At 51.9% G+C, this 13,521-nt stretch overlaps 6 protein-coding genes across 6 annotated transcripts; 3 read left to right on the top strand and 3 right to left on the bottom strand.

Moving 5' to 3' along the window:
* The first annotated feature begins 56 nt into the window (after positions 1-56).
* On the top strand, positions 57-3,038 carry HMPREF1120_04122 (1-phosphatidylinositol phosphodiesterase). The gene has a single exon (XM_009158229.1). The coding sequence runs from the start codon at positions 1,249-1,251 to the stop codon at positions 2,677-2,679; it is 1,431 nt and encodes a 476-aa protein (XP_009156477.1). The 5' UTR covers positions 57-1,248; the 3' UTR covers positions 2,680-3,038.
* A 73-nt stretch (positions 3,039-3,111) lies between these two features.
* On the top strand, positions 3,112-6,851 carry HMPREF1120_04121 (uncharacterized protein). Its single transcript, XM_009158228.1, has 2 exons — positions 3,112-4,813; positions 4,862-6,851. Exons 1-2 carry the CDS (start codon positions 3,322-3,324, stop codon positions 6,466-6,468), a joined length of 3,099 nt encoding a protein of 1,032 aa, XP_009156476.1. The 5' UTR covers positions 3,112-3,321; the 3' UTR covers positions 6,469-6,851.
* A 123-nt stretch (positions 6,852-6,974) lies between these two features.
* Positions 6,975-8,580, top strand: HMPREF1120_04120 (uncharacterized protein). The gene is made up of 5 exons (XM_009158227.1): positions 6,975-7,400; positions 7,474-7,683; positions 7,737-7,788; positions 7,853-8,036; positions 8,092-8,580. Exons 2-5 carry the CDS (start codon positions 7,542-7,544, stop codon positions 8,236-8,238), a joined length of 525 nt encoding a protein of 174 aa, XP_009156475.1. The 5' UTR covers positions 6,975-7,400; positions 7,474-7,541; the 3' UTR covers positions 8,239-8,580.
* A 543-nt stretch (positions 8,581-9,123) lies between these two features.
* Positions 9,124-10,674, bottom strand: HMPREF1120_04119 (uncharacterized protein; the record flags this gene model as incomplete). Its single annotated transcript, XM_009158226.1, has 1 exon — positions 9,124-10,674. One exon carries the CDS (start codon positions 10,672-10,674, stop codon positions 9,124-9,126), a length of 1,551 nt encoding a protein of 516 aa, XP_009156474.1.
* Positions 10,675-11,323: 649 nt separating this feature from the next.
* On the bottom strand, positions 11,324-11,944 carry HMPREF1120_04118 (uncharacterized protein; the record flags this gene model as incomplete). Its single annotated transcript, XM_009158225.1, has 1 exon — positions 11,324-11,944. One exon carries the CDS (start codon positions 11,942-11,944, stop codon positions 11,324-11,326), a length of 621 nt encoding a protein of 206 aa, XP_009156473.1.
* A 505-nt stretch (positions 11,945-12,449) lies between these two features.
* HMPREF1120_04117 (catechol dioxygenase) lies at positions 12,450-13,454 on the bottom strand (the record flags this gene model as incomplete). The annotated part of the gene is made up of 1 exon (XM_009158224.1): positions 12,450-13,454. The coding sequence occupies one exon, from the start codon at positions 13,452-13,454 to the stop codon at positions 12,450-12,452; it is 1,005 nt and encodes a 334-aa protein (XP_009156472.1).
* Positions 13,455-13,521: the final 67 nt, after the last annotated feature.

The following is a 13,521-nucleotide window of genomic DNA, read 5'->3' as shown; positions in this document are numbered from 1 at the left end:
CAAAATTTCAGCGGTTTATTTGATGTATGCAATTTTGCAAATTCTTGGCTAATGGCTTGGCAGCTCCGTCCGGCCCACTATTTCCATTTTATGGCTGCACAGCACTGCGGGTGCACTTCAAGTTGTGCCAGTGCAAACTTGAACAGCAGCGCGCCCGTACTCCTCCTGCTACCACTCACGAGCTTGAATTGATTGCTTGAGCTTGCAATAGTGTTATTGTTCAGTGTAGACTATCTAGCGACTTTGCGTCCTGCGGCTTTATACATCAGCTCTGGGTATGGAAGTACGCTTCGGGGAGATTTGGTAAACCTTGGACTATTGGGCCTGGCAACATCTTCAGCCTTCAAGTTAGATGCTCATTAGCGGCACCGTCATATATGCATATGCGAGAAGGACATCTATCCATTTCAAGATTCTACCAGTAGCGTACGACAGTGCCAGTTTCCAGTGTTTTTGCTTTTGCATCGACGTGTTCAAAATTCTCGATGGCACTCAAACTCTTTGATCAATCGACACACAAAAAACCCCACGACAATCGGATTCGAAATGCTCCGTGGGAAGTTTCCTGGATTCCAGGGACTCTCGCTTGGATTCCTTTAGATTGATCCGCCGGGGCAAGATCCATAGCTCCGACTTCTCGAAGCTTTGCGCGTCCCTGGAACCGAGATCATCACCACGGGACGGCCAAGCTCGCCGTAGTTTGAGAAAGGCGCTGGCATCACAGGTGCCTATATGGAGAATCGGCTACAGTGAAGTCTGCTGTAACCTCGAATCCTGGGATCCTCTCCTCCCTTTATATCAGAACAACCTAATGGCCGTTATTCATGTTTTATTGGCAAGGCTGCAGGAGGAGTTTTGCGAGGACCAAACGACGTCAGTTCCGCAGGCAATTTTAGTATCAAGCCGGGGCGTGGCTTAGAGATCGATTGGCGACCAGGCGGGCGATGACCGGCTCGGTGTGTGATGGCGGGTTGACAATCCAAGATGCGGACGCCGGTGAAGCTGTGGCTTGCAGTTCATTGGTGATGAGCACAATGTCCGAGGCCCGCAACGCCCCCATCAGGTTTGGCCCCTCGCTAACTTCTTGTCGTTCCCAGCTGAGGTCGAGCATAGGAACCGATGACCTAACACTCTCATGTAGCTGACCCTGGTGCGGCCCTCGAGCCCCCTTATTAATGGTTCCAGGACGTCCAGACCCTGGGATGAACCGAACCTTCGTCCATAATTCCAAAGCCTCGCACGTCCAGCATGGCTCCCCCGGTCACCATCCGCAACATCAGCAACAACCCTTTGACCCTCGTCTTGGTCGAACACTTCGACCCTCCCCAAGATGAAGGGTTCCAGATGCAAAATGTGACGCGGTCGTTGGCAGCCGTAACCAACAGCATCGGCCTCACTAACAACACCACTCGCAAAGCTGTCCCCCAAATCGACTCCGGAGCAAGACCGTTTGCGACGCGAGAGGTCTCAATCAAGATTCCGCCGTTCACGTTGGTTCCTACCGACATCAAACCCGTCATCAACAAGGAAAATGAGCGGCTTCGATTGACCTTTCAGACGGAGCTCGGAGGAAAGCACCAGATGTACTGTCCCGTACCAACAGCAGAAACAGAATCCTTGGTCGCGTTAGCGCCCGACCCCAAGATGCGCTTTACTGGCATTTTCCTGCCTCAAACATCGTTCGTGGCGCTCTTCAACACATCGCGTTTGGATTCGTGGATGGAAAAGATTCCAGATCACGCTCCGCTAGGCGCTCTGTCAATACCTGGCACGCACAACTCTCCCACCTGTCATAATGCGCCACCCTCGGTCAGGTGTCAGGCAGTATCTCCAATGGAGCAATTGAAGAACGGTGTCCGCTTCTTTGATGTTCGAGTGCAGGTGCCTGAACCCTATGACCCTAACTCGGACAAGTTGAACCTGGTCCATGCCGCCTTTCCCATTGCGCTCTCCGGGAACAAACACTTCCGAGGTCTGTACGATGACATTCTTAAATTTCTGAAGGAACATCCTAGCGAGACTCTGGTTCTATCCTTGAAGCGTGAGGGTACCGGAAAAGGCACTGATCAACAACTATCACGGATCCTGAAGAACCACTACACAAATCCCCGTGAATGGTTTACCGAACCTCGCGTGCCGGATCTGGGCGAAGTTCGTGGCCGAATCGTCCTCGTTCGTCGGTTTGACCTTGAAGAACCGCTCCAGAAGGAGTGGGACGGCCGCGGCTGGGGCATCGATGCCCACATCTGGGAGGACAACACCCCTAATGCCATGTGTCCCTCGGGCGATGTCTGCGTACAGGATTTCTACCAGGTCATGGAGCGACCATCTATTGAGCAGAAGATTGAACATGCCCGCAACCACCTGGAGCGAAGTGGTGCCTGCGACTTTTTCCCGGATAAAGAGCGGAACAAGGACAAGAAGTATCCTCTTTACATCAACTTCTTGAGCGCGAGCAATTTCTGGAAGGTCAACACTTGGCCCGAGAAGATCGCGGCCGAGGTCAACCCCGCCATCACGGCACATTTGTGCCAGAAACACATGCTGGACGACCAGGGCCGAGTCAAGGAGGGCAACTGGAGCACAGGTATTGTGGTGACCGACTGGGTCGGCCTGGATGGTGATTGGGACTTGTTCCGCGCGATTGTGGGCATGAATGCAAAGATATCACGGCCATGACCATGGTATCAAGATAGAAGATCGGTCAGGCCCTACGAGGGACTATATATCGGGCGGGAATCTGGTTATTGTGGCAGTTGGATAGATACGAGAAATGAATGCAGCAACCAGCAGAAGATGACTTTAGGTGGCGACAAATCTGGTTTACTAGTCAAATCCAGACTTATCACCCGCTTGGCTTGAGTCCTATGTGTTGATCTGCCGGGTTAGAAAGAAGAAGCGATAACAAGCCGCATAGGAAAATGCTTAACATTTCCTTCCCTTCAGAATCATGGCTCCCGCAAAACGTAAGTGCTGCCCGTCCTGGATGGTCTACCGTAGATGATTCTCTTTTGAATTGCTGCGGAGCACTTGGCTCAAGAATGAAGTTGTCGCGACTTGGCGCGCGTCGGACTTTTTGCGCGTTCAAATCATCGATGCCACAGCTGGACCCGGTCAATGTTTGCTACAAACTTGAACTTGATCCTTTCTACCTAACAGAAACAAATGCCGTGGCAACTTGATAGCCGACCTGGATATTGACAGCGCAGCAAGCCACGCCGATATCAAAGCATTTGTGGACCATCTCAAGGAGCTCTGTAAACATGTCTTTCGTGCCTCGACCGCACTCACTTCAACTTTTCATACTACTCAGACGCTCGAATGGCTGATATCGAGCGGATACGGCGTATACAACACGCTCACGAAACCAATGCTCTCAAATATGGCCATCTAGGCACCGCTACCTACGATGAGCAAAATCACACCTGGCACTTTCTTCGTCAGAATCGAGTGCGACGCAAGGTAGACTCTGGGGACCAGGCCAGTCATGTTCTAGACGAAGGGTCTCTTCCTCAAGGCCACCATTCCGCCTCCCACAGGCAGTCTCTCTTCTCGATCGTCGATGACAGAATATGGGAGCATGACCATGGTGACTTGACAGACAGTGTCCAGAGTAAGTGGAAGGGGTCACGCGAGAGTGAAGCAATCGCGGACGCTGGCTCTGCTAACGAGGCCAAACGGACCGCCGACGCACGGAAGAACACCTTTCTTAAACAAGTGCCGGATGCCGCTTTTGCGATCCTTGACCTGCGCACCGCGGCCTTGTCCCCTTTGCAGCTCTTGAATGCCGCTGGGACACTGCAAGGCAGAAACGTTATAGCCTTCGGAAACGCCAGGTCACCTGCTAGCCGGGATACACCCAACAAACGATTGCATCCTTTGGTGGCCTTCCCCACCGGTGCAAGTGGTGAGACACTTCGACTAGTCGGCTTGGATGCGTACGATGTCTCCTTCAGCAATGTCTCAGGACTGAAGGAGACCTGCAAAGTCCCTGGCATTGGACGTGAAATTACAGGCAAATGGACCAAATCTGCAGAGCCGATCCTACATATAGTCCCTTGTCCCAACTCCCAGTATCGGACGCAACTCATTGTGGTGAAAGCAAGTGAGATCAGCATTCTGCGTCCGCTGATGGTTGAACATACTAGTCCAAGGTCTGCAGAAGAGGACGTTGACGTTGGGCTGAACGACACTAGATTGCTAGTTGACCCCGGCTTAGTGGTGAATCTGCCCTCTTCCAGGACCGGGGGAAGCCCTCATGCACATGCAGCCTGCAATCCTCAAGATCGGAGTCTGCTGGCGGTGGTTGGCAGTGAGGGAGTTTGGTGCATTTGGAAAGTGAAGGGAACAAGGTCCAGATCAGCCCGCGTACTTTACCGGGCCCAGTTGCAATGTTCCAACGACCTTGGGCTAGCTTTGGGGAACTCGCCTTCCGCTGCTGCCATGTCACATTACGACGGCTGGCATAGAGTCTGCTGGCTCGTGGGTGAGCAAGGGTTCGCGGATCGATGTTTGGTCTGCAACCGACGAAAGGCCGCTGTATTTGATGTTACGGGAAAGTCTGTTGGTTCAGTGGACCTGCGCTTAGGCCCTCTTTCAGAAGGGAATCAAATCCTGGATATCAAGAACAGCGACCGACGAAAAGACCATGTCGTTGTGTTGACGACCTCGCGATTATTGATCTTTAGCTCGTCCGAGATCAGCTGGAAAGACAGAGCCGGCGTCGAACCACTAGCGTTGGTGTGCTCGTGGAATCATTACAGGCACCGCGACGATCTATCACTACGAATGAGTTTGTGGGAGATGACACAAGGTGTGTGATTGTGTAGTAGTATTTGTTGGACCACGCTGACCTTGCTAGTGACCAGCGTATTGATTTGGTCGCGGACAAGCCACCTCGGTGTTGTCTACCACTTTGGAGCCTCGGAGCTGAATCAGAATACGGTGTCAATCCAGGATCCATCGATGTTCGAGTTTCCCAAACAGCTTCAAAGACGAATGAACCATGTTGTCGACATTGTTCTCTGCCCCATCAACCCGGCGGTATCTGGCGGTTCGTCGAAGCATGCTGACCATGGTTTTATGAAGCTGGTTGCATACCTCGATGACGGTACGGTCATTGAAGCTGTGTATGAGCATGCTTTGGGAACTGAGATTGCCGAGGATGGTTCTCCGCACATTTTCACGCTGGCGTTGACTGGCTCGGCAGGCGGCCGAGTTCAAAGTGCCATGTACGTCAAAGAAGAGGAAACGGATGATTTTGTTGTTGATGACGATGATGATGGCTTTGACAATTCAGCGATCGTTCGCGTCGGCAATGTGCAACCAAAACCCAGTTTGTACGAGAGTCGTCTGCCGCATTTTCGCGACTGGGAGCGTCTTCTGGACTATGATGACTTAATGGGCCAGGCCCATGCTTCTACATCGCTTGAAGAGATACTGGGCCAGACTACGCAGAAGCTTCGAAGCATGACCATCGAGAACGAACATGAAAGAATTCATTTGCTGTCAGACCTCCTTACGACATATCAGATCGCGGACGTGGAGCGGGAATCGGAATTTCTCACGTCGTGGTTGGACGAGTTGAGAGACAATGGCAATATCTCGGTAGAGATGGCTGATGCTCACCTCGGGGTTCTCCCAGGCTCATCTCTCGAGAAGTACCTTGATCTATACGATGACTTTGTCGAAACTTACATCGAGCCACTGTCATCCGAGGTTATCGATCGGAACCGAGTCAATCGTGAAAAGCTTGTGCGGCGAGCCGCAGCTGAGGCTTTTCTGAGCAACGCGGTCTTGACCGTTGGTAGTCAAAATCCAGCAAAGACGATTTCGATGTCTATTTTGGAGGAGCTACCGTCGTCACCAGGCTTGGAATCTGACCAGGAAGGAGCTTCTTCTTCCCAAATATCTGCATCACAAAGTCCTCTGCCACCAGAAGAACCGGCGGTGGCAAGACTGCGACGATATGCAGGGTTTGAAGAGGTGGTGCCACCTTTACGTCTTGTCAAGGATGCGAACATATCAAACATACTAGCACACCTGCCCGATACGATTGAAGAAGATCCAGAGGAATACTCGTATCGTCAAGTCACACAGCGACTCAAACTGGCACAGGAAGAGATGGCTACACAATCACTCGACCCACGAGAAAGGCGTAAGGCAGCCAGACACGCAGCCCGGCTACAAAAGAGGTTGCAGAAGACGGCCAAGCTCAGTCAAGAGGCGATGGCTCAACGAACTTTGCTGCCGACCATCAGCACTGGCAGTCAGGTGGTGATGCTTCCAGGTAGAGACGTGCAGAGCAGTCAGGCGGCCCAGCCAGTGTCAAGTCAAACGGCCAGCCAGAGTTTTGGCATTCCGGGTCTGACCATGACACAACCAGAGAGAGGAGCGTTTGGTGGCAGGCCGGAGCGAAAAGGGAAGGCAAAAGGCAAGGCGAAGAATAAATCAATGCCTGGGTTCTAGCCTCACAGGGGTTGATGTCGGTCTTCGAGGGATCATCAGGAGTGCGCATGATAGAGCAATGAAGGGATTGATGAATCGGGAGTGCCTCTAGTCAGTGGTTAGGTACCTAGGTAGTAGTTTTATACTGCTACAGACATAGTTCATGAGGTACCTGGTACTACTAGCACGATATACCTCGGTAGCAGATAGTGCAGCGGTACCTGACCGCCAAGACGCAGCTTACCCCGGATTTTGGGATTCTCCAGATTCCGAGTTGAAGAAGCTGGCAGCTCACGGGACGCGGACCTGCGCAATTCAGAGGGGCAGCCTATCTGCACTAGTAGCAATACGGCAAGTGGGCATTATTGAGCTCATAGCAGCACGCCACTTGCACTCCAGAGTCACGTCTGCGCTTCTTTCGCTCACACTGTCCATTGCAGCACATGACCTGCCGGTGACTTGAGCTGCGCCCATTGCTGCCTGTCGCGTGAGGTGGAGGACATGTACCATGCAATGCCAATGCCGGGCACTGCTTGTAGGAAAGTACCTCAATCTCCAACTGGTCAGTTGACACAAGGATGAGCATAACTTGGACTGCGACCTCCGATGACTCCGAGGCCGACATCGCATTGGCATGCAGTGTCCCCCTGTGGTGCTTGTTGTTGTCGCGTCCCTCAGCTCAGTAGTATATGAGACTCGGCTGATGACATTGACCACCCTGTGACCGTGACCGTGACTGTAACTGTTGCTGCAGTGTTGATCTGACCTTACCCCTCAATTGCTTACCAGCCTAAACCACCCAACCATCCATCTGCTCCTTGTTACCTACTACCTGCTACTACTGCTACTGCTTCCAACTCTCCTCTACCTCTCTCATCCCTTCTACTACCATCCATCTCGACCAAACAGCCTTCACTACCAAACAAACTGCTCTGTCCAGCCATTGGTTGCCCGTAAGCCGTGCCCTACCACCATGCTCACACTCCCTACTTTCAGACTACAGCGTCCAATCTAACTGTATACCAGGCTTCAGCCAGTGTCCTATCTATCTTGAGACCACCACCATCTGGTTCAAGTTGTCATCACACTCCATCATGTCTGCCGACACGTCAAACCTCACCAAAGTCGACTCCGCCATCGGCGGCGTGGCCGGCTCACCACCCAAGGATGCCAAAGAGCCGACGAAGCGAAGAACAACGTCTAGTGCTCCTGGAGTGATGAACCTCAATGATCTCGGTACGTTCACACTCACCGATATCAGCCATTGACTCAAGACTGACACAACGCAGAGAAAGAGGGAACCAAGATCGCTGTGGCACCCGAAACGCAGAAAACCGGCTGGTACGACTACTACTACCACCTTTTCTTCCACAGTATCAGTCACTAACCGACGACTCTGCCGCAGGAAACTAAACACCTCGCCCAGCTCGATCGAAGACCCATCCATTCTAAAGAAACATCTCACGGAACCTCCTGTGAAGAAGATCGACCTGCATTTCCCGTTAGGGCTGGAAGTCACGGCACGGAACTTGAAGGGTGTGACCATCAAGGATGCCTTGGATGCCATTCACAAACAGTTCAAGAAGAAGGTGCGTAACCAAATAAGACTGGACTGGATTCTGCTAATATTGGCAATGTCATCAGGCCGACGACGAGTTGGAAGAGCCATACCTCAAAGGATTCGAGTGGGATCCTGAAGAATCCTGGACGAAGTTGAAGGTCCACACTCAGAAAGAAGGCGCCCCAGCCAGCAAGAAGTCCAAGAAGAAGGACAAGGGTGGTGATGAGTAAATCCAGACACTTGCACACCCCAACACTTCAATGGAAGAAGAAGAAGAGCCATATCTTGCTCGTGTCGAGCGAGTACTATTGACAGCACGGACATCAGTGCTGCAAAGAGGGCTTGCATGCTACGAATGGAAGATATTATCCTGATGGAATGTATATGCTACCACCGGAGACTGAGCTATGTGACACTGCATGAAGCATGACGAGCTGAGTGCTGAGGACATGGCCTCTTCCATTGAAGTGAAGAACAAACCGGTCACTGGACCTGAAGTTAGTTGCTCGTCTAGACCGGCAATGACATTACATCAATCAACGAATGAAGAATCAAATACCCTACAACTGCCAGTGATTGGTCTAACAAGGCCTCGACGGATACTGTAGGATCCGAAGCAAATGGCTTGCAAGTGACTTGCTTGGTCGTCGTAGTATCTAAGATACGGCGTCTGGTCCAGAGTCCAGTTCACAGGCCCCAAAAGAGATGTCCTTTGGGTTGAACCGGACTCGCATTGACCATTGTTGTAGTGGATATCCTTGATGCACCATCGTACCTAAGATAGTGTCCTGTAACTTGATTACATTGGAGGAAGGACACGTAGGCTTCAAAGCATGACCAGGGTCCCATAGATTGACCAGGCATTCATAGGGAATCAGTATCACCAAACTTGGGATGGGTATAGAATGGTCGCACTGTGGTCGTCATCGTAATCGTCATCGTCGTCAAAGCTAAGTATAGTATTATCCATAGGTAGGTACTCTCTCAATCCGAGTCCTCACTTTCGGCCTCTGTCTTGGTCGTAAAGCTACCTTCTACCTCCAGAGGGCTTCTACTCCTGTATACCGCTCCAGCAGCCTCGCTTGACTTTGCCCATTCTCTTCTCCCATTCCATCTTATTGTTCATGTTCTTTCTGAGCCTGTTCTCGTTCCTCCTCTTGATCAAGCTTATCCAATTGCTTCAATATAAACGCAATGGTCGCGTCGCGCGCCTTTTCGAGTTGGTGAAGGCGTGGGAGGGGGAGAGAGAGGTAGTGTTCGATTGTGGTTGTCGGATTAGTAGGGTTAGGACTAGTAGCGTTGTTGGTAGTCTGAGTGTGTGACTCGGAGGTTGGTTGTGGTTGTGGTTGTGATTGTGACTGTCGGCTCGGGCTGGGACGAGTAGTGTTCCCGGTGTCGATGCCGGTGCTGCTGTCGTTGACACCGCTAGGACTGGCGGTCTCGGTGGTAATGGTAGGAGTAGTAGGAGGAGGAGGACTAGTAGTAGTAGTAGCAACAGTAGTACCAGTAGCAGTAGTAGTAGCAGATACTGGCTGGTTCGAGTTTGAAACTTGAACTTGAACTTGTGCTGGGTCTCGGTCTTGCACAGTACTTGATCTTGGATCATGATTGCGAGTAGTAATGGTATCCGGATCTGGATTCGGAGTCGGATTCTCAGTCGAATTCGGCTTCGCATTCAGTGATGGTGATGGTGATGGTGATGGTGATGGTGATGGTGATGGTGACGTCCCCAGTGCGGTCGGTTTTGAGATATTGGCGTGCGGGTCCAAGGGGCTCGAATTGATATTGGTGTCGGCACTGGCACTGGCACTGGCACCGCCATCGCCATCAGCCTCGATCTTCGTGTCGCCTGTCTTTTCGTGGGTCTTTATCTTTTGGTTTCCCTGTTTCTCAGCAAGCAAGCCCCTCAGCACGACAATGCTATGATCCCTCTCGACCAACTGTTTGGCTAGTCGGGAGCGGTCGGCTTGTTCTTTCTCCAAAGATTGAGATTGCTGTCCTCCTTGATTCCCATCAATCTTCATCCGCTTCTGTCCTCCACGTTCCCGTTCACGTTCATAAGCCCTCCATTTCCCAATAGCTTCCTTCGCCACATTCTCAATATGCGTGAACCGCACGGGTCCCAACATGATGCCGCCGTACCATCTCGCCACGACGATAATACCTTCCACGTCAAGATCGGCAAGGACTTTCTCAAGCCGTTTGCCGGCGTATTTCTCGCCGTCGTCGTCGGAGCCGGTGGCGTAGATTGGTTTGCTGGATACGGGTTGTGATGTTGACGGTGATGTTGTTGATGATGCTGGTATTGTTAGTGTTCGCTGGCCTGATGGTCGACGCCATGCGACCATGCGGTGGTCGGCGGTGCGGAAGGCGGGGTGAGATTGTGCGGATTTGACGGTTGATGTAAGAGATGTCGATGCAGTACTGGGAGTCGTAGTGGTACTGACCCGGCGCGAGAGTCGGTGTGGATGGAAGTGTGCGACAAAGGTTGATGATCGGTCGACGATCGGAGATGATATGAAGAAGGTTGGCTCACTGGGATCATGATCATCGTTGCTGTTGTCGTAGGGAAAAGGACGTTTCTGTGATGTTGTCGGGGCAGACATGATTATTTTTGGTTTGGGGTTTGGGTGTTCAACAGCAGTATTGATTCTCGAATGAAACATAGATGGGCCAGAGCGCCGCCGTGATACACAATGCGAAACGGGAGAAGATTTCAACTTCAAGCCTGAAAATGAAATGTGCTGTCGTGTCGTGCGACTCTGGACGTTGGTGGTCTTCAGCCTTGCGGCCGCCGGAGGGATGGGGAACTGGATCTGGCAGTGCGCATGTGTTTCGAGCTGCTGAAGAGAGGAGTAATTATGATTAGGCTTGGTGAAAGCGCGGTGCCATGCGCTGCGGATGGTGCTTATTCAGTGGCGATAGAAAGCCATCTTGTTGATCATGAAGAGGTCTGTAAAGAATTAAACAGTCGCATTAGGTTCGCGATGCAGCAGTGGTGGTGTTATGGTGATTGGGAGCTATGGAGTAGCGAGCGATCGAGGTAGCATGAATAGCTTTAGCATGGTACAGTATCGTGAGGATGGACGATTATCAGTTTCATCGTGATCGAGTGATGCCGGTGGGAGCTTGGACTGTACTCAGCAGATCATCAGGTACGTACACAACATAGGGAGAGGATAGTGGCGGGCGCAAGGGTGATATTGATCGATCAGGCTGAGGGAGAACGGCAGCCTCGCGGACCAATCCACAAAGAATATATACATTGTGTATACCTCTAGGAAATACAGCTATGCATTTTTATAGCCACCGTTGTCAACCCCTCAACTCATCAACCAACTCCTGAACCGTCTTCATCTTCTTATCATTATTCTCCCCCACATCCAAGGGCACCAAAATCCTACTGACGGCATTATAACCAGCAACAACAGTGGTCAATTCGACGACCTCTCTGTGGCCGAAATGTTTGGTCAAATTCTCAAACACCACATCGTCAACCTTGACATTCAGCGTGACTTGATCGGTGTAATTTAGCACAGCTTTGTGCAAGTCACTCAATTCCGACGCTGCTTGAGATCCCTCACGGACGGTACCAAACTCTCCTTTAGGCGTGTCCTTTGCAGCGGCAAGCACAATCGGGTCCAAGCCAGCCTTTAATGCCAAAGAGGCGTGGATGTTCCATTCGTACACGGCGTCGGTGAGGATGGCGACGCGGGAAATGGCCAGCTCGAGAATCGACTGTGGGACGATTGTGTCGGTGCGAAGAGCGCCCACGAACGCGTTGTATCCGCTGGCCACGGGTGGTGAGTGTAGGAGTGTCATGTCGAGGGGGATTAGGGGCCGGGGATGGCGGCGGGCAGCGATGCGGGTGTAGATGTCGCTGACGGAGGGGGGTGCGTTGGGTGGTGGTGTTGAGGGGGCGTAGGGGAGACGCATTGTGATTGATTGAAGGATATATAGTATATAGTATAGAGGAGTTTGAGATGATGAGGGATGGTTGATTTGAGAAAAGAGGGAAAGATGCAAATGCTGGATGTTGCTGAAAGATGAAGGAGGGAAAGGAAGGTGTTGAATGGACAAAGAGTATATATGCCTCACAGAGCTGGTTTCGATAGCAGAGGACTTTTACGTGTCCTGTCAGGTTACGGAATTTGAACTGCTTCGCAAGCTGAGGGCCCAACACGATTCTTTTACATATAAACCAGGTATATGGTGTAGAGACCACCAGTATGGCTCTACAGAGACCGGCGATACTGACAACTTGAAATCAGGTACCAACCACGTGGCGGGCGCCCTTTTTGTGGGTACAAGATCGAAGAAACAATTCGTTTCCATTCAGCAACATGAGATACGTATCGCTAGGCACGACATAACACAGATCCAACATTACATAACCATGCAAATTCATCGTCAGAACCGGAAAAAAAGACAAAATCATTCGCTAGAAAACAGTATGGACCCAACCGGCCTTCTGGCCCGGCTTCAACGGGGCCAGAGTGACATTATATTCGAGATCCAACTCGGCCTTTGGATCCTTGGAGGGCTTAAAATCGAGCAAGAGGTCCTCCTTGACGGCACAGACCGAATCGCTGGTGACGTAGGGGTCGTCACGCGGGTATAGCTGGGTAGTCAACGACCTGTAGCCGTCGGCACTGACCATGAGATGAATATGGGCGGGCCGCATGGGATGACGGTCCATCAGCCTCAACAAAACACCGGCGGGACCGTCGGTGGGCAAAGAATAGGCGGTGGGATGATAGCAGTAGTACCAGTACTCGCCCTTTTCGTTTGTGCGAAACTTGCCGCGCAGGTTGTTGGTCGACTGGTTGTCGTCCTGGAAGTCGTATTTGCCGTTGGCCGAGGCCTGCCAGATGTCCACGACAGCGTTGGGAATGGGGTTGCCGGTCTTGCAGTCGCTGACCACGCCGTGCATCAAGGTCACACGGCCGGTAGGGTAAGGGTCCTGCACGATGCTGTCGCCGAGCTCACGGAATGGCGCGTGAGGGCTCCAGAAAGGCCCGAGGATGGTTGAAGATGTTGGCGTCTCGTCGCTGTCCAGCATGATCTTGTTGGCGACCTCATCGACCAGCGATTCGATCCCCAAGACATCGCAGATCCGTTGCCCTTCGTTTCGCTTCGAGTCGCTGATCTGGCCGATCGAGTTGATGAACTTGACTCCTCGCATCCATTCCTCAGGCGTCAATTCTGTCTCGCGGATGAAGTCGTGCAGGTGTTGGATCAGGTTGCCCAGGACGAACCGGGCTCGGTCGGGCGTGTTGGGCCCCATGGCGTCAATCAGACTCTGGGTGAATTTGGGGTCATATTTGTGATTTTGGATCTTGTCCGTTCCGTTGGTTGTGCTGTTGGTTGCGCCATTGGTTTTAAAGTCGGTGGTACCGTTGGTGGTGCCGTTGGCCTGGACTTGAGCCTCGGTGGTGGCTGCCATGATGCTGTAAGGAGGCTGTAGAGGTGGCTATGTTATATAAACTGTGTAATCAGTAATGTCGTCGTTG

This window comes from Exophiala dermatitidis (assembly GCF_000230625.1).
Source record: "Exophiala dermatitidis NIH/UT8656 unplaced genomic scaffold supercont1.3, whole genome shotgun sequence".
Classification (NCBI taxonomy): domain Eukaryota; kingdom Fungi; phylum Ascomycota; class Eurotiomycetes; order Chaetothyriales; family Herpotrichiellaceae; genus Exophiala; species Exophiala dermatitidis.
Note: the sequence above shows the minus strand (reverse complement) of the source record. Positions and strands in the feature narration are given on the sequence as shown.